At 44.0% G+C, this 25,703-nt stretch overlaps 1 protein-coding gene across 6 annotated transcripts in view; it reads left to right on the top strand.

The window, feature by feature from the left end:
• ZNF385A (zinc finger protein 385A) overlaps positions 1–25,703 on the top strand; it is a 211,628-nt gene that overhangs the window by 155,005 nt on the left and 30,920 nt on the right. The window contains exon 1 of one of the 6 annotated variants that reach the window (XM_073663152.1): positions 5,809–6,744. The exons of the other annotated variants lie outside the window; for them this stretch is intronic. Coding sequence (XP_073519253.1) covers positions 5,824–6,744 — 921 coding nt within the window. The 5' untranslated portion in view covers positions 5,809–5,823. Of the gene's footprint in view, positions 1–5,808; positions 6,745–25,703 lie in introns of those variants that run through there. 6 annotated transcript variants of the gene reach the window in all.

Raw genomic sequence — 25,703 nt, 5'->3', positions numbered from 1 at the left:
AAGAGATTTATGTGCGCGGCGCTCAGGAGTCACCCCACATACAATGGAAATGAATTGTGGCAGACCCATATCTCTGTCTGATTGATTCCCATCTAATCTGCCTCGGCTAGCTCTAGTTAACTGTCCTGCTCTTGGAACAGCTGTCCAAACAGCTGGGCCGCTTCAAATGATATTTCAGCTCTCCCGCACCCTACAGAGGAGGGGGAAGTAATTTGGGAGGAGCAAACCCCTGGGAGTGCTTTTGTTTATTTCCCATCCGCAGCTGCATGTTTCGATTGAGGACAAAAATCCAGAGGAGATTGGACCAGAATTTATTATCTCCATAGATGTGATTTTAGGAACAGCTGTCTGAATGAAGCTGCTGCTGACTTTGGATTGTTTCAGATAACGTAGCCTTTCACATATTGCAAAGTCCTGTCTCCTTTCCTTGCAGTTCTGTGATAGTATCTTAAACATTTGCATAGTACTCCTTGTTTGAGATTCCCTTAGCAAGTGAATCAGCCAGAAGCACATATAAAGTTAGCTTCAGATGAACGCCTCTTCCTGTGTCTTCCTTATCTACAACAGTCTATTCTGAAAGAATCGCACCCTGGGGAAATGAACGACTGCTGAGATACTTCACAATATTAACTCGCTCATGTTGGAAATGTGGCACCCCAGGGGTCTGGTTTCCACAGTAACAGCAATGTTATGTCTGAGAGCAGGTGGGAGGTCTCTTGGTCAGGAATCCTATGCATGCCACACCTCCTGCCCAGTCCTGGGAGGGGAAGAACTTCCCCTATATAAACCTGGGGCTGAGGCAGGGTTAGAGACTTCAGAGGGAGAGTTCGGCCAGGAGGGCTGACAGGGAGCTGTGGCTCCGGCTGGGCCCAGCTCCTGGGCCATGCCAGAAGTAGAGACAGAGAAGAGAAGCAGCTATGGGAAGAAACAACAGGAGCTCTGTGGGAACAGTGTTACAAGGAGTCAGGGGCTGGCAGCTGCAGAGCTCGCCCTGACTGAGAAGATTTCTTACCGGACCCGGAGTCCGAGGCTGTGGGGACTAACTCCTACCCAGCAGCAGAATCCGTCAGGCAGGGGATTTCAGGTCCTCTGGCCAAGAAACCCGAAGGCACGGTCACACGCATGGGACCAGCACCGCCGTCGTGGAGCGGAAGCTACTAGAAGGCCCCGAGTCACCGGCCATACGGGTGAGCACCACACGGTACACTCAGGGACGTGGGCTACTTATACCCGCCTCTAGCAAGGTAGCCAGAAGAGTACAGTCAGTTTGGGAGGCCTACAACTCCGCCTGGCCAGGGGAGATCCCATCTGCTCAAGGACTGACCAGGCCCCGACCGCTAGCCAGTACTCCGGGAGGGTCTATCTTTGTCACCAGTAAAGACCCTGAACTACACCGCATCGTCTCTGAGTGGTTCCTGCTACCCCCATCATCCACGTCGGCTGCCCTGAGGCCATACCCCTCCCGTTGGGGGTTATACCATCTACGCTGCACTATCCTACCACCGGCCTCAGCGGTCTGCCCTGCAGCGGCAGCTCCATAGCTGCATTCAACGGGTGGCGTAGTCGTCCTACATCTACTGCTAATACTCAGCGCCACTTAGTCTGACTCCCTGGGCACGGACCGGGTCACCGCCACGAGACTACAACCCTCAACAGATCCGGCTCCGGGTAAGCTCCCGCGTGCGCAACGCTGCGCGATACAGGCCCAGGGGTGCGTCAGAAACATCTGTGATGTTAGCGGTTTTCCTAGAGCTGCAGAGCATTGTTCTCCCCTAGACAGTTAGGAGATATCTTGTAAGGCCGGGGTCACACCATCGTAGATTCTCGGCTCGATTATGCTGACACTCCGATCAAACTCTGATTAGATTTTGATGCTGGTGTCAGCATAGTATGATCCAATTCTCTTGTATGAGGAACAGAATTTCTTCATCTTCTCCATTCTGTGAGTACACAAAAATCAGACTGCACTCAGATGTCATCCGAGTGCAATCTGATGTTTTCCACACACCCATACACTTGAATGTGTGAGTGTCTTCCGACTTCAGAGTGATATCGCAGCATGCTGTGATTTTTTTCACTGACAGATTCTGTCAGTGAAAAAAATTAGTCACCAGCACTGACCCATACAATAACATTAGTCTGATTGCTATCCGATGAAAAATCGGATAGCACTCGTACGATGTATTCGGCAGTGTGAACGAGCCCTAACTCACCGTATCACACGTGTGACTTCCTAAACATATTCCTCCAGTTAATTTAGAAACACCCAGTGCTGATATCTGTTAGGTTTTCCTAATTCAGCAGCTCATGTCAGTTGTTCTAACCTAGAATAATATCAGCGTGTATTTCTCACTTTTTTTATCATAATCTCACATCAAATGGTATATGAGAGGCAGCGGAGTTTTAATTGCTCAGAACACCATCATGATTCTCAGCCATAAATGGTCACTTACAAGCCACAAAGAGCCGATCAGTGCCGGTCTGGAGATCACCTTTCTCCTTGCAGGTTGGTCATGCAGCCTACTACAAGTAGTTGTCTTATTCAATCTAGAAGAGGTTCTTGGGAAGGTCATGACAGTCACTTCCAGGGACTAAAGTACAATGACAAGAGTTTCCTTTTAATTTAATGTATTACCAAGTAAGTGATGACAAATGGGTCTAGGGTAACGTTTCTCCTTGCAGAGAGTGACATACCTGTCATGACAGTGTAAAGAGACTTATACGCCATGCATTGCTCCTCTGGGAAATTAAATATGCAAATAGCCTCTTCAGAGAGGAAAAGGACTAGAACTCTAGTGCTACCTATTGGAAGTAGACATTAAGGGTATGTGCAGACGATGCGGATTAGAAGCAGAAATTTCCTGAGCGTTTTTGCCTCTCCCTGTCAGAGAAAAACGCATGTGGATTTACATGCGTTTTTGACGCGCTTTTACATGCGTTTTTTTAAGTAGTTTTTGAAGCATTTTTGAGCATTAATGAATGATTTTTGGAGCTAAATAAAGTTATTTGTGGACATTGCTTAAGCCCTTGGATTACCAAGAACTGGGGTGAGCATATTGGTTCATTTAAATTATTAAAGAATGGGTCCATTGTATTTCAAATAAAGTGTTTACACTGTGTCTGTGTGTTTCCTTATTTGGTCATGAAGTGGTCTCATTGACACCTTGACATCACCAAACAAAAGAGCTGGGTGTCAAGCTAGTCCCATTCACCCAATCTTCATTAGCATTTCTATTCATGTAATTTATGCGACTGCTGTGAGCTGTTTTTTTAGCCTGGGAAGGTGCCATTAGGCAAACATTTCCCTGGCCATTAAATAACATCTTACAGCTAGTTCGTTAGCTGCTACATCCCCCCAATCAGCACTCAGCAGCGCTTTGGACACAACGTATTTATGTTGCGTCCAAAACGCGGTGTTCTAATGCCGCCCTTTTGTTGTCGGTACATGTGAATCCACCGCATATAATGACACTTCAATCGGTCAAAATCTGCAGCGGAGACTAGCGTGTCCACTACAGAAATTGACATGCTGTTGGTGAGTTTGGGTACGTGGCCACGATTAGGAGCTGCTGCAGGTTTGACGCTGCGTGTATATACAGCGTCAAACCCGCAGCGTCCAGATGTTACAGCATAGTGGAGGGATCTCTAGAAATCCCATGTCTGTTATACGTGCATCAGAGGCTGCGAACCACCCATGGACACTGACATGTGGGGCGTCTTTCAGGACTGCAGCATGTCAATTTCTCTTGTGGAGTCGCTAGTCTCCGCAACAGAAATTTGACCACTAGAAAGTATTGAAACCAGGGGAGGAGTCCTGAGGAGATAATTTGCATATTCCCACTGCATTTTGGGGTAAGTGAAGAGTCTCCGCGAGCTCAAAGAACACTGGATTTTGGCTGTTGGAGCTGAAAAGAGGACATCGGTAAACCAGGGGAGGAGTCCTGAGGAGATAATTTGCATATTCCCACTGCATTTTGGGGTAAGTGAAGAGTCTCCGCGAGCTCAAAGAACACTGGATTTTGGCTGTTGGAGCTGAAAAGAGGACATCGGTAAACCGCGCGCATTTTGAGGCTTTTTTTTTTTTTTTAAGCTTTTTTTTTTTCACTGTTTTCAGAACATTAACAGTAAGAACAAGGAAGAGTCCAGGAGCCATTTGGTGAGCTGCATATCCTGCTACATGTTCACAGACTTGCCAGTGGAAAAGCCAAACTTCACATGCCAGAAATGCAAGCTTGTGTCCCTGTTGGAGGAAAAGTTGCGAAATCTAGAAGAGAGGTTAACTACCTTGAAAATCATTAAGGAAGGTGAAGAGTTCTTAGACAGAGCAGAATTATCTCTTCATGATTCAGAAAGAGAAGAAATTCGAACTGCACCTGAGGAAACAGAGGAATGGAAGCATGTGACCCAGAGAAGTAGGAGGATCGAGAGGCAGTCAGCACCCATACTGCTCAGGAACCAGTACCAGGCTCTCACGCAGGAGAACCATGAAGAAATACAGCAAAATAAGACTTTGCCAGCAATGAATAACCTTGTAAGCCCTCAGAATCCTCCTGGATGGAGAAAGAAGAATGTTGTCAAGAAAAAACGGAGAGTGGTGGTCATGGGGGATTCCCTGTTAAGAGGAACAGAGGCCGCTATCTGCAGACCAGACATAACCTCAAGAGAAATGTGCTGTCTTCCAGGAGCAAAAATTAAAGATGTGTCTGACAGGATATCAAGACTCTTCAGACCTACAGATCACTACCCATTCCTGCTAATACATGTGGGGACAAATGACACCGCAAGAAAGGACCTGGAAACCATCTGCAGTGACTTTGAAGACTTAGGCAAGAAAGTGAAAGAATTGGGAGCGCAGGTCGTCTTCTCATCCATCATCCCAGTGGATGGCCATGGAACAATGAGGTGGAATAAGATTCTACAGGTGAACAACTGGCTACGTCGATGGTGCCGTCAACAAGGATTTGGATTTCTGGATCACGGAATGAATTACCTATACGATGGACTACTTGCTAGAGATGGGGTGCACCTTACGAAGACTGGAAAACATGTATTTGGAAGTCGCCTTGCTACACTCATCAGGAGAGCTTTAAACTAGAACAATGTGGGAAAGGAAGCAAAAGGCCAGAAAAAGCCATACAGCTGACAAATACTATTGAGATCTCTGCTACTGGAAGTGGAAAGGAAGAACAAAGACAAAACAATTTAAATAATAAAAATATGGGAGGAAGAGAAACCAATCACAAACTAAAATGTTTTTATACAAATGCACAAAGCATGGGCAACAAACAAGGAGAATTGGAACTACTAACGCAGGAAAAGGAATATGATGTTATTGGAATCACTGAAACTTGGTGGGACGATACACATGATTGGAATAAAAGGCTAAAAGGATACAACTTATTTGCAAGAAACAGACTTGATAAACGAGGAGGAGGTGTCGCATTGTATGTTAGAAAAGCGTATATCTGCACAGAGATTGAAGCTTCAGAGACTGGGAGTTCTGTGGAAACTGTTTGGGTAAGAATACAAGGAGAGAACAACGGAAAGGACACCATTATAGGCATTTACTACAGGCCACCTGGGCAAGCTGAAGATATGGATGAACTCTTTATGTATCAAATGACCAAGTTCTCCAAAAAATATGACGTAGTGGTCATGGGAGATTTCAACTATCCAGACATTTGTTGGGAATCTCTCTCAAGTAAAACTAACAGGTCAAGCAAATTCTTATCCTCTCTTGCTGACAACTTTATCTTCCAAAAGGTAGGGGAGAAAACAAGGGGATCTGCTACTTTGGATCTAATCCTTATAAACAGGGAGGAAATGGTTGAGGAGGTAAAGGTGGCTGGGACGCTAGGAGGCAGCGATCATGCTATTATAGAATTTTGGATAACTAGAGGAGGAAGACATGTGAAGACTCAAACTTCAAGGTTAGATTTTAGAAAGGCAGATTTTAAGAGACTCAGAAAGAGAATAGGAGGGATCCAATGGCTGGATGTCCTTAAGGACAAAAATGTCCAGGAAGGATGGGAAATTTTTAAAAATGAGATTCTCAAAGCACAATCGTTAACAATCCCGAAAAGTAGGAAGAATGGGAAGCATTTAAGGAAACCAGGATGGATGAACACAGAACTTAAACACATGCTAAAAAGAAAGAAAGAAATGTTTATTAAATGGAAAGAGGGAGGCATATCTAAAGAAGATTATAATGCAGTCTGCAGATCCTGCAGGGCACGTATCAGGTTAGCTAAAGCTGACAATGAATTAAGGCTTGCAAGAGATGTCAAAAGCAATAAAAAAGGATTTTGGGGGTATGTCAAAAGTAAAAGAAAAGTCAAAGATGCTATAGGCTTTTTACAGGATGAAAATGGAGAAATGGTAAGAGAGGATGTTGAGAAGGCCGAACTTTTTAATTCCTATTTTGCATCTGTTTTCTCTCAGAAAGAAAATGTAACATCAACTGATCTTCACTGTCCTTTTAGAGGAATAGAGGAATCCAAGTTATCTGTAAACAGAAAGATTGTGAGGGAATATTTAGCTAACATAAATGAGTTCAAGTCTCCAGGTCCAGATGAATTACACCCCAGAGTACTGAAGGAGATCACAGAAGAAATTTTAGAACCACTCTCCATAATCTTTGAAAATTCTTGGAGAACAGGAGAAGTCCCAGAAGACTGGAGAAGAGCAAATGTTGTTCCTATCTTCAAAAAGGGGAAGAAGGTGGACCCAGGGAACTACAGGCCGGTGAGTCTGACTTCTATACCAGGAAAGATCTTTGAACAAATTATTAAACAACATGTATGTAAGTACATGGATAAGAATGAAGTGATTAACCAGAGTCAGCATGGGTTTGTAACTAACAAGTCATGTCAGACTAACTTAATTTCCTTCTATGACAGAATCACTGACTGGGTGGATCAGGGAAATGCTGTAGATATAGTATATCTTGACTTCAGCAAAGCATTTGACAAAGTATCTCACACCATCCTTATTGAAAAAATGACCAAGTATGCAATGGACCAGGCAACTGTTAGGTGGATTCATAACTGGCTTAGTGATCGGACTCAAAGGGTGGTTGTAAATGGCTTCACATCCAGCTGGATGAATGTCTCAAGTGGGGTACCACAGGGCTCCGTCCTGGGACCTGTATTGTTCAACATCTTTATCAATGATTTAGATGAAGGAATTGAGGGTAAACTGATTAAATTTGCTGATGACACAAAGCTAGGAGGGATAGCTAATACTAGAGAAGAGAGAGAGAGGATTCAAAAAGACCTAAATAAACTGGAGCAGTGGGCAGCAACCAACAGAATGGTTTTTAACAGGGAAAAATGCAAAGTACGACATCTGGGCAATAAAAATGAAAAAAGCATATACAGAATGGGAGGAATAGAGCTAAGCAACAGTACATGTGAAAAAGACTTAGGTATACTAATAGATCATAGACTGAACATGAGTCAACAGTGTGATGCAGCAGCAAAAAAGGCAAATACAATTCTGGGATGTATTAACAGAAGCATACAGTCTAGATCACGTGAAGTCATTATCGGTCTTTACTCCTCTTTGGTCAGACCTCATCTGGAATACTGTGTACAGTTTTGGGCACCACATTTTAAAAAAGACATAGACAAACTGGAGCAAGTTCAGAGAAGAGCGACCAGAATGGTGACTGGTCTGCAAACCATGTCCTATGAGGAACGGTTGCAGGATTTGGGAATGTTTAGCTTGCAAAAAAGAAGACTGAGAGGAGACTTAATAGCTGTCTACAAATATGTCAAGGGCTGTCACATTGTAGAAGGATCATCTTTATTCTCATTTGCACAAGGAAAGACTAGAAGCAATGGGATGAAACTAAATGGGAGGAGACACAGATTAGATATTAGAAAAAACTTTTTGACAGTTAGGGTGATTAATGAGTGGAACAGGCTGCCACGAGAGGTGGTGAGTTCCCCTTCAATGGACGTCTTCAAACAGAGGCTGGACAGACATCTGTCTGAGATGATTTAGTGAATCCTGCTTTGAGCAGGGGGTTGGACCAGATGACCCAGGAGGTCCCTTCCAACTCTACCATTCTATGATTCTATGATTCTATGAATGCGGTAAATCCGCATGGTTCAGTGAACACAAGTGGATTTACCTGCGTTCAATAGAATGCAACGTTTCAGACGCAGCAAAAATTTGCTTCCAAAGTACTGCTATGTCAGAATTATGGGCACAGAGCCTAAAATTTAAAAAAAAAAAATGGCATGGGCTCCCGCATCATTTTTATAATCAGCAGAGGGAAAGCTGGGGGATGATATTAGTAGTTATTAGTAGTGTTAGTTAACATTAGTTAACCAACAATGTTCCATGGCTATTAATATCAGCCCACAGCTGTTTATTTAGCCTTTACTGGCTAGATTACAGGGGGATCCCAGAAAAAAATTGACGTGGGATCCCTCTATAAAATCTAACCAGCAAAGGCTAAACTAGACAGCTGCGGGCTGATATTAATAGCCATGGAAGGGGCCATGAATACTAGCCCCCTCCGCTGCTATTAATATCACCCCTAGCAGTCCCAGAAATGGTGCATCCATAAGGTGTGCCAAATCTGGCGCTTAGCCTCCACTCTTCTCACTGCCCTGTAGCGGTGGCGAGTGGGGTAATGGGGTTGGGGTTCACATCAGCCTTGTATTGATGGCTGACATGATGCCCAGGTTAGTAATGGAGGGAGTCTATAAGACGCCCCCATTACTAACCGTGTGTTAAAATGGTCGCCGCGTCTTCAATAAAAGACACGGCCAGAATAAAGTATTTTAATAAAATAAAACACAGTTCTACAATTTTTTTTATTACACGCCTCCGCGAAGCCCTTGATCCCCTGAAAAAAACATAAAAAAACAAACAACAATATTCCTCACCTGTCCGCCGTCAACGATGCAGTCTACGTACCGCCAACGAGTATCCCACGACGATCCTGGTCACTTCTACAGCAGTGACATCAACCATCATGATGTCACTGCTGTAGAATACAGCACTGTATACTGACAGGGGTGTAAAATTCCCCCCTGTCAGTATACATGCTGCAGGAGGTCACTGGGGTTCATCAGCTGAAGATCAGCTGATGAGCCCCGGTGAGCTAGAGACCGTGGGAACATTCTTGTGAATGTCCCTGCGATAAGCATCAGCTGATCGGTCATGAGACCGATCAGCTGATTACCGGCGTCAGCGTGACCATCAGGTGATCGCTGATGTCACCGATCAGCTGATGATCGCGTGACCATAAGTTGATCAGTGACATCACCGCAGGTCCTGGCAGTACACTGCGGGACGCGAGAGAGGACCACCGCCTGAGACCAGGAGGACACCGGGGGCCGTCAGACAGGTGAGTATGAAGGTTTTTTCTTTTATTTTCACTTGTTTATTCTTTTTTTAACTACCGCGGGCACACGGTCTGGGAAGAGCAGACTGCTGCTCCTCCCATCCACGCTGCTCTTGCTGTTATCAGCCAAATCAGCGGTCAGATGAGAGGAGTAGTAGCCTCCTCTCCTGACCACCTGCCGCAGCACGATCCCGGCGCGATTTTGCGCCTATTGATTTTCATTAACACGCAGCAAATCCGCATGTATAGATATTATACATGCGGGTTTTCTGCGATTCAATGCAAGTCAATTATCATTGCTTTACATGGCAGACCTTTTATCAAGCGGTTTTAATGCATTTCCGTGGCGGTCTTTCCGCATTAAAACCGCATCGTGTGCTAAAAATTAACCTGTTTTTAATAAATCTGTCTCAGTGTGTGTAAAATCACAAGTGGGGCTCTTTCAGATGAATGTGTAATCTGTTCATGTGCTATCCATGTGCATCAGGAATCACACATAGAAAGCGCATAGACCTATTATGTCCAGTGTGCCAGTGCACATTGTCAATTTTCCACGTGAAATGGTGGTCTGTATAGAAAAAATCGGAACAGGTATTACTTTGGTCCATTTTAGGAACCAGCATAATGCATGAAATATAATGACAGCTTCTCTACCCATCCATAATGAGGACAAGCACACGGAGCTGCACATGAAGTAAGTCACATCTGCAATTTGTGCACACCACTAGTCTGTTTTGCAATACAGTCATCTGGACCCGACCTTTAAATTATTATTAAAGGGGTTGTCTGGCCTTAGGCTACAAGTCTGCTATCACTCTATGTGACTGTAGACTTGTGAATCCTCACATCTTGTGCACTGTGTGCTGTGAGGATTTTCTGGTGCCGGTACCAGGAGCGGCAGGCACATGACTGCAAGTGTGTAGTAAATTACATATTTGCTGTCACGTGCCGACTAGATGTGTGTGTGCATCGAGCGAGGCCGAACAAGTCTAGTCGGAATATGGCCGGAAGTATGCTGATCATATGACCACCCGGCGCCAACACCGGAGAATCCTCACAACGCGATGTGAGGATTCACAAGTCTGCAGTTACAAAGAACGACTGCAGACTTGTAGCTTAAATCTGGACAGCCCCTTTAAGATACACAATTTCTATCCCAATTGGCATTTTTTTTCTCCAAAAAATAAGGTACCTAAAAATGCCAACACAATCAATGATAAATCAGGTGACATCTCCTTAAAGGTGATTCAAATTGGGCAAGTGCAAGTGAAGCACATTTTTCGAACTGGGTGACACTAATGCTACAGTATGTGGCCGGAACATGTGAGCCCATCCAAAATATCCTAGACACTTATACCTACTTGTAGAAAGTGAGTTTGCTCTTGGTAACTCTTGTAATACTTGACCTCAGGGCTTACAAACTTCCAGAGAGCCTCCAGTGCCTCGCAGGGATCAATGTGAAGAAAGGCAGCATGAATCTATGCTTTCTTCAATTTTTTGCCGTGTAGCTAAAATTACAGTCTTTCACAATCCCCCTTATACTTGGTAAATAATGAGGCTTTTCTATTTATATCGACAGCCCCGGTTAGTGTGATTCTGCAAGAAGACTGTAAAACTTGTTTAATTGCCTCCCACATTACCTCTTCGCTTAACACTAAAGTCTATGAGCTGTCGAGTATCTCTGCGCACACTCTCTGATCCTCTGAATAAGGTGACTGCTGTGGGTTGTGCACAAGGGATCCCTGACAATCAATCGGTGTTTATAGCCAAGTGTTAAATGATTTTTTCACGCATAAAGAATTAGATTACTTACCAGTCACTGTTGCCGCAGACTGCATCACATAGTGTTAAATTGGTCAATTAGAGGAGCAGGACACCTTAGAAAAACACTGAATAATGATCAAAGATTCTTAAAATGAACCATTTACTGTGAATCTATCCTTTACTTACAAACATTTGATTGCCTGCACCATTCTTTATGGGATCACCATTTATTCACTTGGAACTAATGACATTGCTCAGGCATAAGGCCACAATTATCCCCGCTACCAGCTGAAATAATAGGCTTCATTCTCCTGAATACTTGTTCAACCCTCAAAATAGAAGCTGTATGCGCGAGCATACAATTGGTATACAAGTATGGGTTTTCTATAAAGGGGGACAAAGGGAGATTTTGCCTTCGGTATATTTATGTCAATGATCTTGGCCCAAGATCTTCTTAGGTATAATAAGCCTAACTGTTCATTATATGGATCGGAGGTTGAAAAAAACATAATAATCTTTAACAGAAGGGAAAATTAATTAATATACAACGGAAAGATAGTGCAAAAATGGTATATAATACCACATAATAATACCACACATGTGCCTTACAATTCTACAGTGGGTACGGAAAGTATTCAGACCCCTTTAAATGTATTATTCTTTGTGTCATTGCAGCCATTTGGTAAATTATAAAAAGTTAATTTTTTTCTCATTAAAGTACACTCTGCACCCCATCTTAACTGAAAAAAAACAGAAGTGTAGAAGTTTTTACAAATTTATTAAAAAAGAAAAAAAATATTAAATATCACATGGTCATAAGTATTCAGACCCTTTGCTCAGTATTGAGTAGAAGCACCCTTTTGAGCTAGTACAGCCATGAGTCTTCTTGGGAATGATGCAACAAGTTTTTAACACCTGGATTTGGGGATCCTCTGACATTCTTCCTTGCAGATCCTCTTCAGTTCCGTCAGGTTGGATAGTGAACGTTGGTGGACAGCCATTTTCAGGTCTCTCCAGAGATGCTCAATTGGGTTTAGGTCAGGGCTCTGGCTGGGCCAGTCAAGAATGGTCACAGAGTTGTTCTGTAGCCACTTCTTTGTTATTTTAGCTGTGTGCTTAGGGTCATTGTCTTGTTGGAAGGTGAACTTTCAGCCAAGTCTGAGGTCCAGAACACTCTGGAAGAGGTTTTCATCCAGGATATCTCTGTACTTGGCCACATTCATGTTTCCTTCAATTGCAACCAGTCGTCTTGTCCCTGCAGCTGAAAAACACCCCAGTAGCATGATGCTGCCACCACCATATTTCACTGTTGGGATTATATTGGGCAGACGATGAGCAGTGCCTGGTTTTCTCCACACATACCGCTTAGAATTATCACCAAAAAGTTCTATCTTTGTCTCATCAGACCAGAGAATCTTATTTCTCAAAGTCTGGGAGTCCTTCATGTGTTTTTGAGCAAACTCTATGTGGGCTTACATATGTCTTGCACTGAGGAGAGGCTTCCGTCGGGCCACTCTGCCATAAAGGTCCGACTGGTGGAGGGCTGCAGTGATAGTTGACTTTGTGGAGCTTTCTCCCATCTCCCTACTGCATCTCTGGAGCTCAGCCACAGTGATCTCGGGGTTCTTCTTTACCTCTCTCACCAAGGCTCTTCTCCCATGATTGCTTAGTTTGGCTGGATGGCCAGGTCTAGGAAGACTTATGGTGGTCCCAAACTTCTTCCATTTAAGAATTATGGAGGCCACTGTGCTCTAAGGAACCTTGAGTAATGCAGAAATTCTTTTGTAACCTTGGCCAGATCTGTGCCTTGCCACAATTCTGTCTCTGAGCTCCTTGGGCAGTTCCATTGAGCTCATGATTCTCATTTGGTCTGACATGTACTGTGAGCTGTGAGGTCTTTTATAGACAGGCATGTGCTTTTCCAAATCTAGTCCTATCAGTTTAATTAAACACAGCTGGACTCCAATGAAGGAGTAGAACCATCTCAAGGATGATCACAAGGAAATGGACAGCATGTGACTTAAATATGAGTGTCTGAGCAAAGGGTCTGAATACTTATGACTGTGATATTTCAGTTTTTCTTTTTTAATAAATTAGCAAAAATTTCTAAATGAACTTTTTAGAATTTACCAAATGGCTGCAATGAAACAAAGAGTGAAAAATTTAAAGGGGTCTGAATACTTTCTATACCCACTGTAAATGTTTTGTGCAATGTTTCATTCCAAGTCTCAGATTTTTCTGGGCTTATGATATTGATGACTTATCCATGGGATAAGTCATCAATATCAGATTGGTGGGGTTCAATTCAAGACAATTGGAGCTAATAATAACTAGTACACAGTGTACAGAGCTGTGCTGTTCAGCTCCATTCGCGGTTTACAGCTGGCGGCCATTAGAGCTGATAACAGTGATTGATGGGTTATCGGGAATCTTATCCTCACTGATCAGATAGATCATCAAAATCGTAAGTGCGGACAACCCATTTCTAGTGAATGTTCCCTGATCAATTTAAGCTCCTCATAGTGGTGGCTTGAGGCAGCCAAATTCTCCAGTGAAACCACACCAGCCTTTTTTTATTTCAGCAATGGAGTGGTATAACTAATGTAAGTTCTTTGACCTTAGTAATATACTCACCAGTCACTGTCTTCAGCTGTTCCTTGCGCTGCTCTGGTCCATGTGACCACAACTTCTGCCTGACCGGAAGTCAGAGGTAATGGTCACAAGCTCTCAATGTAATTCTATGAGATCCTCATTCTGGCCTCGTTCTATCTCTCAGACTTACAGTGAGCTGTGATGTTCTGATCGCCGAGCAAACACTGGAGTGATTCGGCAGGTCACAATATGCAGAAGACCCACCAGAGTGTTGTTGATAACAGATGATGTGACGGCTGGTGAGTATGATACTAGAAGCAGGGAACTTAGATTAGTTGCACCACTCCAAATGCTGGAGTGGTGCTTTAACAAAGAGAAATACTTAGGGCTCATGCAGATGTCCATGGATCTTGGTCTGATTATGGAGCACAATGCACGGACTAGCCGCAGGTTTCCTGACCCGAGCGTGACAGCCTCAAAGAAACATATTGAGCTGTCATGCTCCGGCCAGGAGACCTGGGGCCAGTCAGTGCATTGCGGTCCATGAACGACCTGAGATCCATGGACGTCTGCATGAGCCCTAAGTTTCATGGATGGACATTCCATTGGTGCAGCCTGTACAGAGGCCTAAAAGGTAAGTGTTAGAACCCTCCTGTTTGTTTTTTCCATCTTGTGTTTTGCGGTCACGTGACCATCTGTCTTTATATTCCAGCTCCGCCCTTTTGGCTGTGCTGGACTTCAGAGTTGTTTGACTGTTTTGCTAGCCAGGTGCTTCGGTGCCTTTCTCTGTCAGTTCTCTTGGTCCTTCTGGGACCTCTAGTACCTTTTGTCAGTTTATCTTTTTGTGTTCTGCAACAACTTCTCTGTTTAAGAGGTGTCAAATTTTTGTTCCAGTCTTTAGTTCTTTTAGGGACCCCTCCCTTAATTCTATAGGTCTTCGTTCAGACTAGCCTAGGACTAAGGCGGGTCTGTTCGCAAGGAACAGGCAGCCCGCTACATCGTAGGGATTCAGCTTAGTCTTACTGTAGGGATAGCTTTCCCCTTTCTTTCCTTAGTACTTGTTGCAGATTATAACAGTAAGGAAGCCTGTTTCTGCTTCTAAAGCAGCTTCTGTCACAGACACAAAGTGGTACATTATTGGACTGCAAAGGGCCCATATATCGTTTTTGCACAAGAGCCCCTGCTAAATTGTGACTTCTATGATATAGTTACATCTGACCTTTACTTTTGCAGGTGCCATTGTGATTTTTTTTTTTTAGAATAAATGACGTGAAACATTTTTCTAATATACCTGATAAGCCAACAGTACCTCTTTATCATTTTCCTTTTGTGTCCTACTCTTGGCGTTGAGTCACTTACCAAAAGTGCCAGATCTGTATATGGCTCCAATGGAGGTCAATGAGTGTTGTACAGTGATATATCACATCCCTCCCCAGCGGTAGAAACAGGCAGCCAAAATGTTTCTAAGTATGGGTTGGTGGAAAGAACGGGCATTTTTCTTTCCTAAAGAAATTGAGCACCATAAACTTATTAGGAAAACGTTCCAAACCATTTGTGCTGTTGGCTTCCCAGAAAATAATTGTAACAGTAGGTGAGGTTTCAGAATGTGCATTGGCAGCAGCGATAGGGACATCTCCCACAGAATCGCTCCATAGCGTCTCTATTAAATATAAATTCACCTTTTATTCCGGATTCCGTTCCTTGCTGGTAATGTGCGTAAGGTAATTGTTTAATGCCTGCAAGTCTTATGAAATTGATTAATGCTCCTCTACTAATGAGATTTCCTTTTTGTACTGTTGAAAGAAAAATCTTTAATGAAAGCATAAGTAAAATTAAAGCTGAAGATTATCTAGGTTGAGCACATCTATTTCCTTGACTAAGAAAAGCAAAAATATTTTATTTTCTTATTTCTAAGGATTAAAGCGAATAAAAGCATTTAGAAAGTTTTAATTCAATATGATGTGAAACATTAAAGATATTTTAAGTAGATTTTTTTTTAGAATACAATCTGAGTTTCTGAAGGGTAGAAATAAAGATTACTTGAGATGAATGAATTGGCCTCAGCTTGACTGTGCAGTAAATGAGAATTCCATCCAGAACTGAAAATTCAATTTACGATGGCAGGGCAAACTATTAATGGTCCTTGTAATCTAGTAAGTTTCCACTATTCTGCTCAGTAAGGGTAGACTGCCAGCAGAGTCCTGTTAATATACCATATGCTTCTTCAGAGCAAAAGGCTGCCAAGGTGTTAGAAGATGAAAATATTACAAACCTGTATTATGACAATTCACCTTCTGCTTGGGTTCTAAAATAAAATATGATAGTATGAGCAATTTAAAGGGGCTGTTCTCTCTCAGATCCCCGGCTGCGGCTTGGTAAAAAAATAAGTAACCTCGCTGAACTTCCCGTTTACATGTCCACCAGCGAGTCTATGCTCCTGCTCTCGGTGTCTGGCATTGGCTATGGTGCTGACGTCACAACGACATCATGGCAGCCAATCAGTGAGCTTAGTGGTCTGAAAGTGGAGTTTCTTTTTCATTGGCAGAGCCGCTGAGCTCGCTGATTGGCTGACACAGTCTGAACATGACGTCAGCAGTAGGAATGAGCGGACCCGTGGAAGTTCGGGTTCTGATACCCAACCGGAACTTTATACGAAAGTTCGGTTCGTGTACCAGAACTGTACCGAATGTGAACCATAACCCAAACTCCATTGAAAACAATGGAGATCTGGACTTTTGAGACAGATAATTTTCTCTCTCTCTTTCTCTGCAACTGACTTCTCCCAGAACTCCAAACATTGAAACGGACTTCCGGGAGAAGTCTGTGTTTGACGTTTAGCACCAGACACTAACTGTCCGGTAAAAACTCCAAACTTTTAAGTTCGGGTTTGCTCATCTCTAGTCAGCAGCCAATGGTAGATAATGGGGAGCATCAGTGGAGACTCGCTGGTGAACTCAGTGAAGATTAGCACAGTGCAGTTTATTATTTTTTAACAAACTACAGCCAGGGCCAAACATTATGATTATTAAGAACCCCTTTAACTATAAAGATATTGAAGCCATACTCTAGCCGCGAAGGCAGTAGGGTCAAAAAGGAAACATGTGGTACCTATGACAGTTGAGGAGACCGTGTTATAGATATTGCATTTAGGCTCAGGACATTTATGGCCACATAAAAGCACAGCAGTATTAAAATCATACTTTCCTTGTTTAGGAAAAGATTATGGGAGATTTTTTCCATAATCGCACCCCGTTTTTACAGTCCATGCCCCATTTTCCTCATCACCAAATCCTGGCATCACAGACAGGAAACCTTCTATAAGTGACAGTTTCTATGAGATTTTGGGTATGGGAGCTTTTGTGGTGCCCCAGAGATTTGCCAACTTTTTCAAGAGTCCAGGTGCTCTCCACTTTTTTCAGGAGCCTCCTGAACTTTCTGGAAGAGTTGACAAGTATCATTATAAGTGACACATGATAAATGAGGGGACCTGTAATGGAATTTCCATTGGGTCTCAGAAGCATCAATGTACTCCTCTGAAACCCCTTGATTTCCTGCAAATGTACGCATAAATCTTTGGCTGGAGTTAACAGAAAGATTAGTATGTTATATTCTCTACACATAAAGAAACAACACCATATGTGGGTTGACTGGTCAGAAGTGTAGGATTAGTTAATAACTTCCAGCCATGTATCTTCAGGACACCAGGAACAGTACGGAGGGTAGCAATCTGAAAAGTGAAATGAATATGGGAAAGATCACAATTTATCTATCCTCACAAATATTATCATAACTTAAAGTATCTGCAATTAATCTTCAATCACCTCCTTGGATGTGATACAAAATTTATAGGTTATAATGAGCAGGCCCAATATTACAAATTACCAGTCAACTTATTTTAATTATTGGTGAGACACAACCCACAATTTCATTGCGGTTCTTGTGTGTAAGCAGGTTTTTCATATGATGCTTATGAAGTATAATTATCACGTTGATTAAAAAGTCAGCAATTATCTCGGCATCATTTCATTTCTCTTTGGTTGGACTTGTGGCTTCATAAGTCCAACCTTTCTGGCAACAAGGAGCTTGACAGATTCTCCTCTGTCCCGGGAGACTTCTGCTGTGTTGTGGATGGGTCCAGCCAAGAATTTTTCAGAGGCGACTTCCTGTTAATCCCCAGTTATCTAAACACTGAACTGAGGCAGCGTGGGGGGATATTAAGCGTATGTCGAGTCAATGGCAGCCAAAAGGGAAAACTGCTTTCTCCTTCTGCTCCTTCAACTGTTTTTCTCTGCTCCTTTTTGCTATTTGCACCAACAATATCATTTTGTTTTGAATTTTTTTAAATATTTTCTCTTTGCCCAGCCTGCAATATTGAATGTCCTTTACTACCCAGGCACCTTTTATTTTTTTTTCCATTTGGTCCATCTATGTACTTTTTATTTCTTAATCATGTACCTATACAATCTTACATTTATCACTTAATAATGTTAATAATATAGCCATGTAGTGCAATAAACTAGAACCACAAATTTTAATAATATGTCTATCTCTCATCTATTTTATATGGAAAAGACACAGACAAATGTTGAGATATACTGTTCTCTTAAAGGGGTTATCCAGTACTTTTAAAAATATGCCAATGTGTTTTAATGATAAATAGAAGCTTCTTTCTAATTAACTCCTGGTGCTGTTTCTGCCTGTGAGTGGCGCTATCGGTGGCCGCTCACAGGCAGCACGTGACCCCCGACTGCAGCCGGCTCTGACATCCGCTGACGTCCCGACAAGTCCAGGCTGCAGCCGAGGGTCCCTCTTCCACGTTTCCCTGCCCACAACCCAGCAGCCACCGTGGGGAGCCCAGTGCTGAGTCACGCCTCACTTGACGTGACGTCAGTGGGGGGTCACATGCTGCCTGTGAGCGGACACCGATAGCGCCACTCACAGGCAGAAACAGCACCAAGAGGGAATTAGAAAGAAGCTTCTATTTATCACTAAAACACATTGGCATATTTTTAAAAGTACTGAACAACCCTTTTAAAGGGAATCTGTGGCGCCCCTGAGGGTTCGGCCGCCACAGGAATGCTGCACTTCTTTAATGGAGTGTGGTGTTCCTCCTCTGAGGTAAGCCTGGTGTGATGGTAGAGTTCCAGCGTTTTTGCATCCAACACCACATTTCCACCAGAGGGAGCTAGTATGCACTAGGTGCTGCTCCCCTGGTTACAGGGAGACTGGGGAACACAAAGTGGTAGGAACCAGTTAGTGGGTGTGGGTGGAGGAACACTAGTAAGTTATACTTCAAATTTCATATTTAATAGAATGCCATCTTTGATCTTGGTTCTTCGTTGGTCTGTTCTCTGGTCTCTGACAGTGTGTCTGTCTAGTGGTCGTACTGTGCTGTCAAAATACTGTGTGTAATGTGACTTCCCTCCGGGAGCGCAGATCCTGTGTGGGCCTGCACCAGCATGGGACACAGCCCTCGTACCCCGATCTATGGGACGAGAGGTAGGTTGCAGACGAGGAATGTCTCAACCCGGCCAAGGACCAGGATCAAGAAGGCCCGGGAGCTTTAGAGTGTGGCTCCCTAGCAAATGGGTCCCGGGGAGGATGCAGATGGAGCGGAGTACGCCACCTGTCCTCGCCTACCTGATCTATTCAGAGGGATTCCGGCTGCAAGAGGGGTACCGACCCCCGACACCCGACCTCGTACTCTACGTCCAGAACGGGAAAGCCCGGTTAGGCCCTGAGGATCCCGCCGGGCCTCGGATGGAGAGGAATTGCCACCCGAGCCCTACACCTGAGAGGAGCAGGGAGAAGCCTTGCGCTGCTTATGAGAACTGTGAGTAAAGCCTTGGAAATTCATCCCTATGGCCTCCGGACTGTTCATTACGCGCCATACCATGCGACGCGGTGCCCGCACTCCCCGCGCTACTACTACTACCCCCTTCATCCTGCCTTGCCTGCCCTGAGGCCGCGCTCTGCCTGTGGGGAGCAGCGAGAACTTTAGCCGCCATGACATCGGGCCTCAGCGGACTGTAGCGGCGCTGGTGGCGCATCACCAGACACCACAGGTGGCGTAGTCGACAATTACCACTCAACCCGGAAAGCCCTAACATCATTTTCAATGTGACGGCCCTGGGCACGGAACGGGTCCAGGCCACGGCTGCATCCCCCTCAACATCTGACCCGGCTCCGAGTATCCCCCATCTTCCCAGGGCTGAGAGCGTCACAAATCTATCAGCAGATTTTTGCTATATAATCTAAGGGCAGCAAGCAGTAAGGACTGAGACACTGATTTCAGCAATGTGTCACTTATTAGGCTGTGTGCTGCTGTTTCAATACAATGAGTGTATTAGCAGCAGGAGATTATCACTAGAGGACAACAGCTCCCATACATCCTGGTCAAACTCCACCCCCAGCACTGATTAGCAACTTACTGTCAATATACACTGTACACAGAATACTGCTGTATGGGCGGGGTTAGCTGTGATGTGGGTGGGGGGAGCTTTCTGAGCTCTGCTACATGCTATATCTAAAAACTCTGATTGTGTCACAGCTGCTGCACCCAGCAATCTAAGTGACACATCGCTGGAATCAGGGTCACTTTCTCTACATTATGCTGCTATCAGATGAGGTAGCAAAAATCTGGTGACAGATTCCCTTTAAAGAGTCACATAAAATCATAGTTCACATTTGTCAATTTGGTGTACTGCATGTTGACTGAATTTACCGATCATCGACAAGTTTTGGTGTCCTACATCATCAGTTTTAGGTCCCCCTTCAAATGCACCTTTCTTAGCATTTTAAAACACTTGTAAAAGGTGGAGGTTTTTGTCTTTCTTTACCAGCATTCTGGTGGCTTTTTTTAAATTTGTAACATTTTGTACATATATTCTTTTCTGGCATTTTCTCAGTCCTATAAAAAAAAAGAATATGGTAAAATCACCAGCATAACCACAAAAATGCATATTTTTCCATAGACTTATCTGGCTGCAGCATTTTTGAGCTAAGAACACATACAAATGGCAATTAAAAAGGTAAAAATGTGCAGTGAAATACAGTGTAATAACTTATAAAGCCCTACCCCTTGTTTCTTATACCCATCTCTTTGAGAATAAAGTTCAACAACAATGATAACCGTGACCCATTTTTTTTTTATTAGAAATATCTGCTACTTTAATGCTTTTCTATGAATGACATTTTTCTTCATTTTTTTTGCAGCAGAATTCTCTGCAGTCAGATGTTGGTTTTAAAAGGAAATGAGAAAGACACTGCACAGTGTTTTTTTTTTGTTTGTGCATTTTTACAGCTTTTGGTGTTTTTTTTAAATAGCACGATTTTATGTAATTTATTATGCATTTTCCATAGACTTCTATTGTGGAAAACCTTATATAAATTCTTTTGGAGACTCTAAAGTACACTTTAGATAGCTATCTTGCTAGACTCTTTCGACCACTCCACCAAGCGTTCCTGTTCCTGTGTTCTCTATGAGAAAGCCACTGCCAAAGACCTCTGGCGGCAGCTTATCTCTTGAGAACAAAAGGATTAGCAGTCCAAAATTGGACATGAAATATACTTAACTCCCCCAACAATCATCTGTCAGACTGTCAGAGAAACCCATACAAATTAGACTGTCAATCGAATCCATCAATATGGTGGATGGGGTTCGGCTGATAATAATATAATGCACACAAGTCAAACTCTGGCCCGTGGGCCAAATTTGGCCTTCAGGGCAATTATATTTGGCCCTCAATGCCATATGGAGGACTATGTGGGGTTATTATTCTGTATTGAGGACTATGTGGGACCATTATTCTGTATGGAGGACTATGTGGGACCATTATTCTGTATTGAGGACTATGTGGGGCTATTATTCTGTATTGAGGACTATGTTGGGCTATTATTCTGTATTGAGGACTATGTGGGGCCATTATTCTGAATCGAGGACTATGTGGGGCCCATTATACTGTGTGGAGGGGATGTGATCTATGGGGATCACAATTGGAGCATCATACTGTGTTGGGGGTTACCATACTTTACCAAGGGAGATGGGGGGGGGGGGCAGTACAGTAGAATCATCATACCCTACGTGTGGAGAGTACTGTGGAGGAATTCACTGTGGGGGTATCATACTGTGTTTGAGGGGCACTTTTGTTGGCGTCATACTTTATGGGGGCAATGAAAGGGCAATCTAGGGGCTTCAATAGGAGGAAAATTACTCTGTAAGGGCTGCAAAGTGGTGAGATACGCTACTCTATGACCCTGCTGAATATAATATCAAGGTTGGCCTGCGACTTTTTAATTTTGCCACTCTGTATTTGAGTTTGGCATCCCTAGTCTAATGTGTATAGGGGCCTTAAAAGTGCATTTGTCACCAGGGCATCCTGCCATGGTAAAAAATGGCTGACATTTCAAGTGGGTATTGTAGTGTTGTGATGTGAAATTCTAACTGTTGAGTGGTTCACACTAGATGGAAGGCTCCATCCATGCAAAAATAAATACAGTGAAATCACTTTGAGAACATCACCAACAATTGTACTGAAAAGGTGCCACCAGGATGTGTAGCCTTCTTAAAATAGATGACCTATATAAATAATATATGCTGGAACTGAAAATCTAGTCTGGATAAGGGGTGGTCTTCTCAAGGAGGTGGTCTTTTGGAGACATTTAACTGTACTTCAAGTACCATGTCACTGGTGTAAACACATTAGCGGCAAGTAAAAACTTAATTGGTGGTAAGTCAAAGTATAACTTTTGCACCCCTTCCAGGAATTTTTCACTAATATGGTTTCCTAGATTCCCCATTCAGTTCTCTAAATTCCCTGTAATGGAAAATAAATAGAATCAATATTCTCACTATTTACAGAACTAAGAATAAAAATATGTTTTGAAACGCTTCTGTGGCGCCCCTGAGGGAGGAGTCGCCACAGAGGTACTGCACCTCACCCAGAGGTGTGGCATCTCATTCTCTCAGGTAAGGATGGAGTGCTGCCCGGGACCCTAACACCTGCACCCAACACTACACTGCTCAAGACCGGCTGGAGGGGCAAGATGCACTGCTTTCTGCTGGCTCCGTCCCTGGCTGGAGTGGGGGGGGGGGACCAAAGTGAGGGGGAACCATGTAGTGGGTGTGGGTGGAGGACACGGACCAGGGGAGCACTTGAAGAGAAGGTGTATAAAAAGGGGAGCCATCTTTGTAAGAGGGGAGTGAGAGGATGAGAGGAGCAGAGGCTCTGCAGGAGCTCTGCTCGGGAGGCGGGCTTAGCCTGTCATGCCCAAGACTGAGAGGGGAGTGGGAGCAGGAGAAAAGCTCCAGGAACAGAAGGGATCCCAGGGGGTACGGTTAGTGCAGGACAGCTCCCGTACGACCGAATCTGCCAGGCAGTGGAGGGATCAGGCCGCAGGAAGGGAACCGGTCCCTGGACTAGCCGAGTTACTTTAGGTCTCAGCTAGAAAACCAGAGGCTTCTGCACTTTGAAGTTGCAATCGCCACATCCGCACCGAAGTCGCCTAAAAGGTCACCAAGTAAGATCCGGGCACTCCAAGTTGGCCAGAGGCATCCCAAGGTACCAGATCGGGACTTTGTGTGGCGGGGCGCAGGGCAGGAGGGAGAGACCCAGCGTGGGAAGTCGGCTAAGAAAGGAACATACAGAAAGGGGTCCCGTTAAGTGCTCTTGAGATACTTGAGGGAGTGCTGAACCCCTGCCTGGTAAACGCAGCGCAATGTGGGAGGCTGTCACCTGTACAGTGCCACCTGAAGAACCTAATAACTGTGAGTAAACTTGGACGACTGGACCCCACTGTCTCTGTCAGTTATTGCTGCTGCGCCATCGCTCCTGCACTACAACGCCCAGCATCACCATTTACATCTACACTGCCCTGGAGCTGAGCTCTGCCTGTGGAGAGCCGCACCAACCCAGCTGCCCTAACATCTGCTCCAGAGGACCTGCTCCACAGCGGCGGCTCATTTTTGGCCGCATGCCACAGGTGGCGTCACAAGACAAAACTGTTATTCATCCCCCCAAGCAACCAACCCCCTTTTTAAAGAGTGACCCCAGGGTACGGGCCCAGGAGCCGACTGCCGTGACATCCCACAGAAGGTCAAGGCCCGGGTACCGGGTTTCCCCCATATCCCCCTGGGCGAGTCACTTCATTCTTATAGGGTCTTGGATGCATGTTATCAGCGAGGCAACGAATGAGAGAGTTCTCCAAGAATGCATTTAATTTATACATCCCTGTTAGTCGGTGTGGCTGAAAAGCCAAAAATGACATACAATGAAATCTTGGCCTAGATGCCCGGCTCTCAACACCCGTACTGCAGCCAGCAACGTCTGTTAGTGTTTGAGAGTCAGGCATGTGCTATAAATATCCGTTACCTAAATTCCCATCTCTCTATGCTTACATGCATTTAATTGTTTGTGTATACGGATGTATATAGAACGAGGAGACGTGTTATAAGCAGTCGATCTTCACATGCCTCTGCTGACTGCAGCGTGGGAACATAGACTTACATAGCTGACCCCAGGTCATTGGTGATAAAAATAGTTTATGTAGGGTTCCCTGGTTGTATATATAACTTCTACATGGCCGACATTGCTTATCACTTACAGTTAGTTACACTCTTAGTCTTAGCTGCTCTTGTTGCTCGTGGATTTTCTAATATTCTTGGAGACTTTTCATCAGGAGGCAGCATTCCATTGTGACAGCTCTTAAGTCAACAACTTTATCTTAACATGAATGCATCATCTGAGTTTTACTAATTAGAAACATACTGAAACATATTTTTCATGTTCTGACTATAGATATTTTTATTCTGTTTTCTTCACGTAGTGGCATCCATCATACTCCTCCTCTAGACCATGAACGTTCTGCCACTATGAGAGGACATGCTTTGTAATCCTCCCAGAACGCTTGGTCCCTGTGCAGTTTTCATACTCTCTGCAGCACATCCCCTATTAACAAGATGCTGTTGGCAATCATTATTTTTAAAGCCACATAAAGGTTATACTCAGCTGACAAAAAAACATTTTGTTAGCTTGTCGGCTGACCACTGCTATGATTACAAGGGCCAATGATTGGGAACGAACCTTCTTAGGAATGCCCATTGAGCCAATTACTGGTGGGGAAGGGCGCTGACTCATAGATTGTTAGTGCTCATGGCTTGGCTGCAGTTTGCAAGAGTAGACTGTTGAAGCCTGACAAAAAGCCTAGATGATCTCTACCATGAGTGTCCCGCTGGGAAGAATTTATATTCTTGGGATCAATAAAAACATAAAAAAAGTATAAACTGGAGTCATTGTGTAATGTGAATCCACAAGTTAAATTATTTTGGCTTAAAGGGGTGGCCTCATCATCAGCTACAAGCCTGCAGCCACTCTATGTGACTGCAGACTTGTGAATCCTCACATCGTGCGCACTGAGCGCTGTGAGGATTCTCTGGTGCCGGCACCAGGAGCGGTCAGTCATGTGACCACAGGTATGCGATACGCATACATGTGGTCACTTCCAGACTAGATCATCATGGCCTCGCTCAAAGCAAGTGTATTGGCCGGAAACAGTCTAGTTGGAATGTGGCCGCGAGTATGCATATCCCATACTTACAGCTTCTTGCTGGCACCAGAGAATCCTAACAGCACTCAGTGCTTGTGATGTGATGATTCACAAGTCTGCAGTCATATAGAGTAACTGCAGACTTGTAGCATAAGATCGAACAACTCCTTTATGATAGGAATAATACAATTCCCTAAATCTCCTGTGTTAAGATGCTCATACAAGTTATATAGGTATAGGCATAACGCCCATTTGGATGACATATATCTCTCCCTCCTACTTCTCCATTTGTCTTGAGCAAGCATTGATATGCATACCTGCCACCTTTCCAATAGGCAAAATCGAAAATCCAAACCCAGCTATGGACCCCACATTAGCAGGAATGCTCACTTTTGAACATCATTTGCCAAAAGCCCTTCCATTTTTTGCAGTGGTTTGCTTA

This window comes from Phyllobates terribilis, unplaced genomic scaffold (genome assembly GCF_046119375.1).
Source record: "Phyllobates terribilis strain yellow unplaced genomic scaffold, ASM4611937v1 Scaffold_2__4_contigs__length_985480577, whole genome shotgun sequence".
Taxonomy (NCBI): domain Eukaryota; kingdom Metazoa; phylum Chordata; class Amphibia; order Anura; family Dendrobatidae; genus Phyllobates; species Phyllobates terribilis.
Note: the sequence above shows the minus strand (reverse complement) of the source record. Positions and strands in the feature narration are given on the sequence as shown.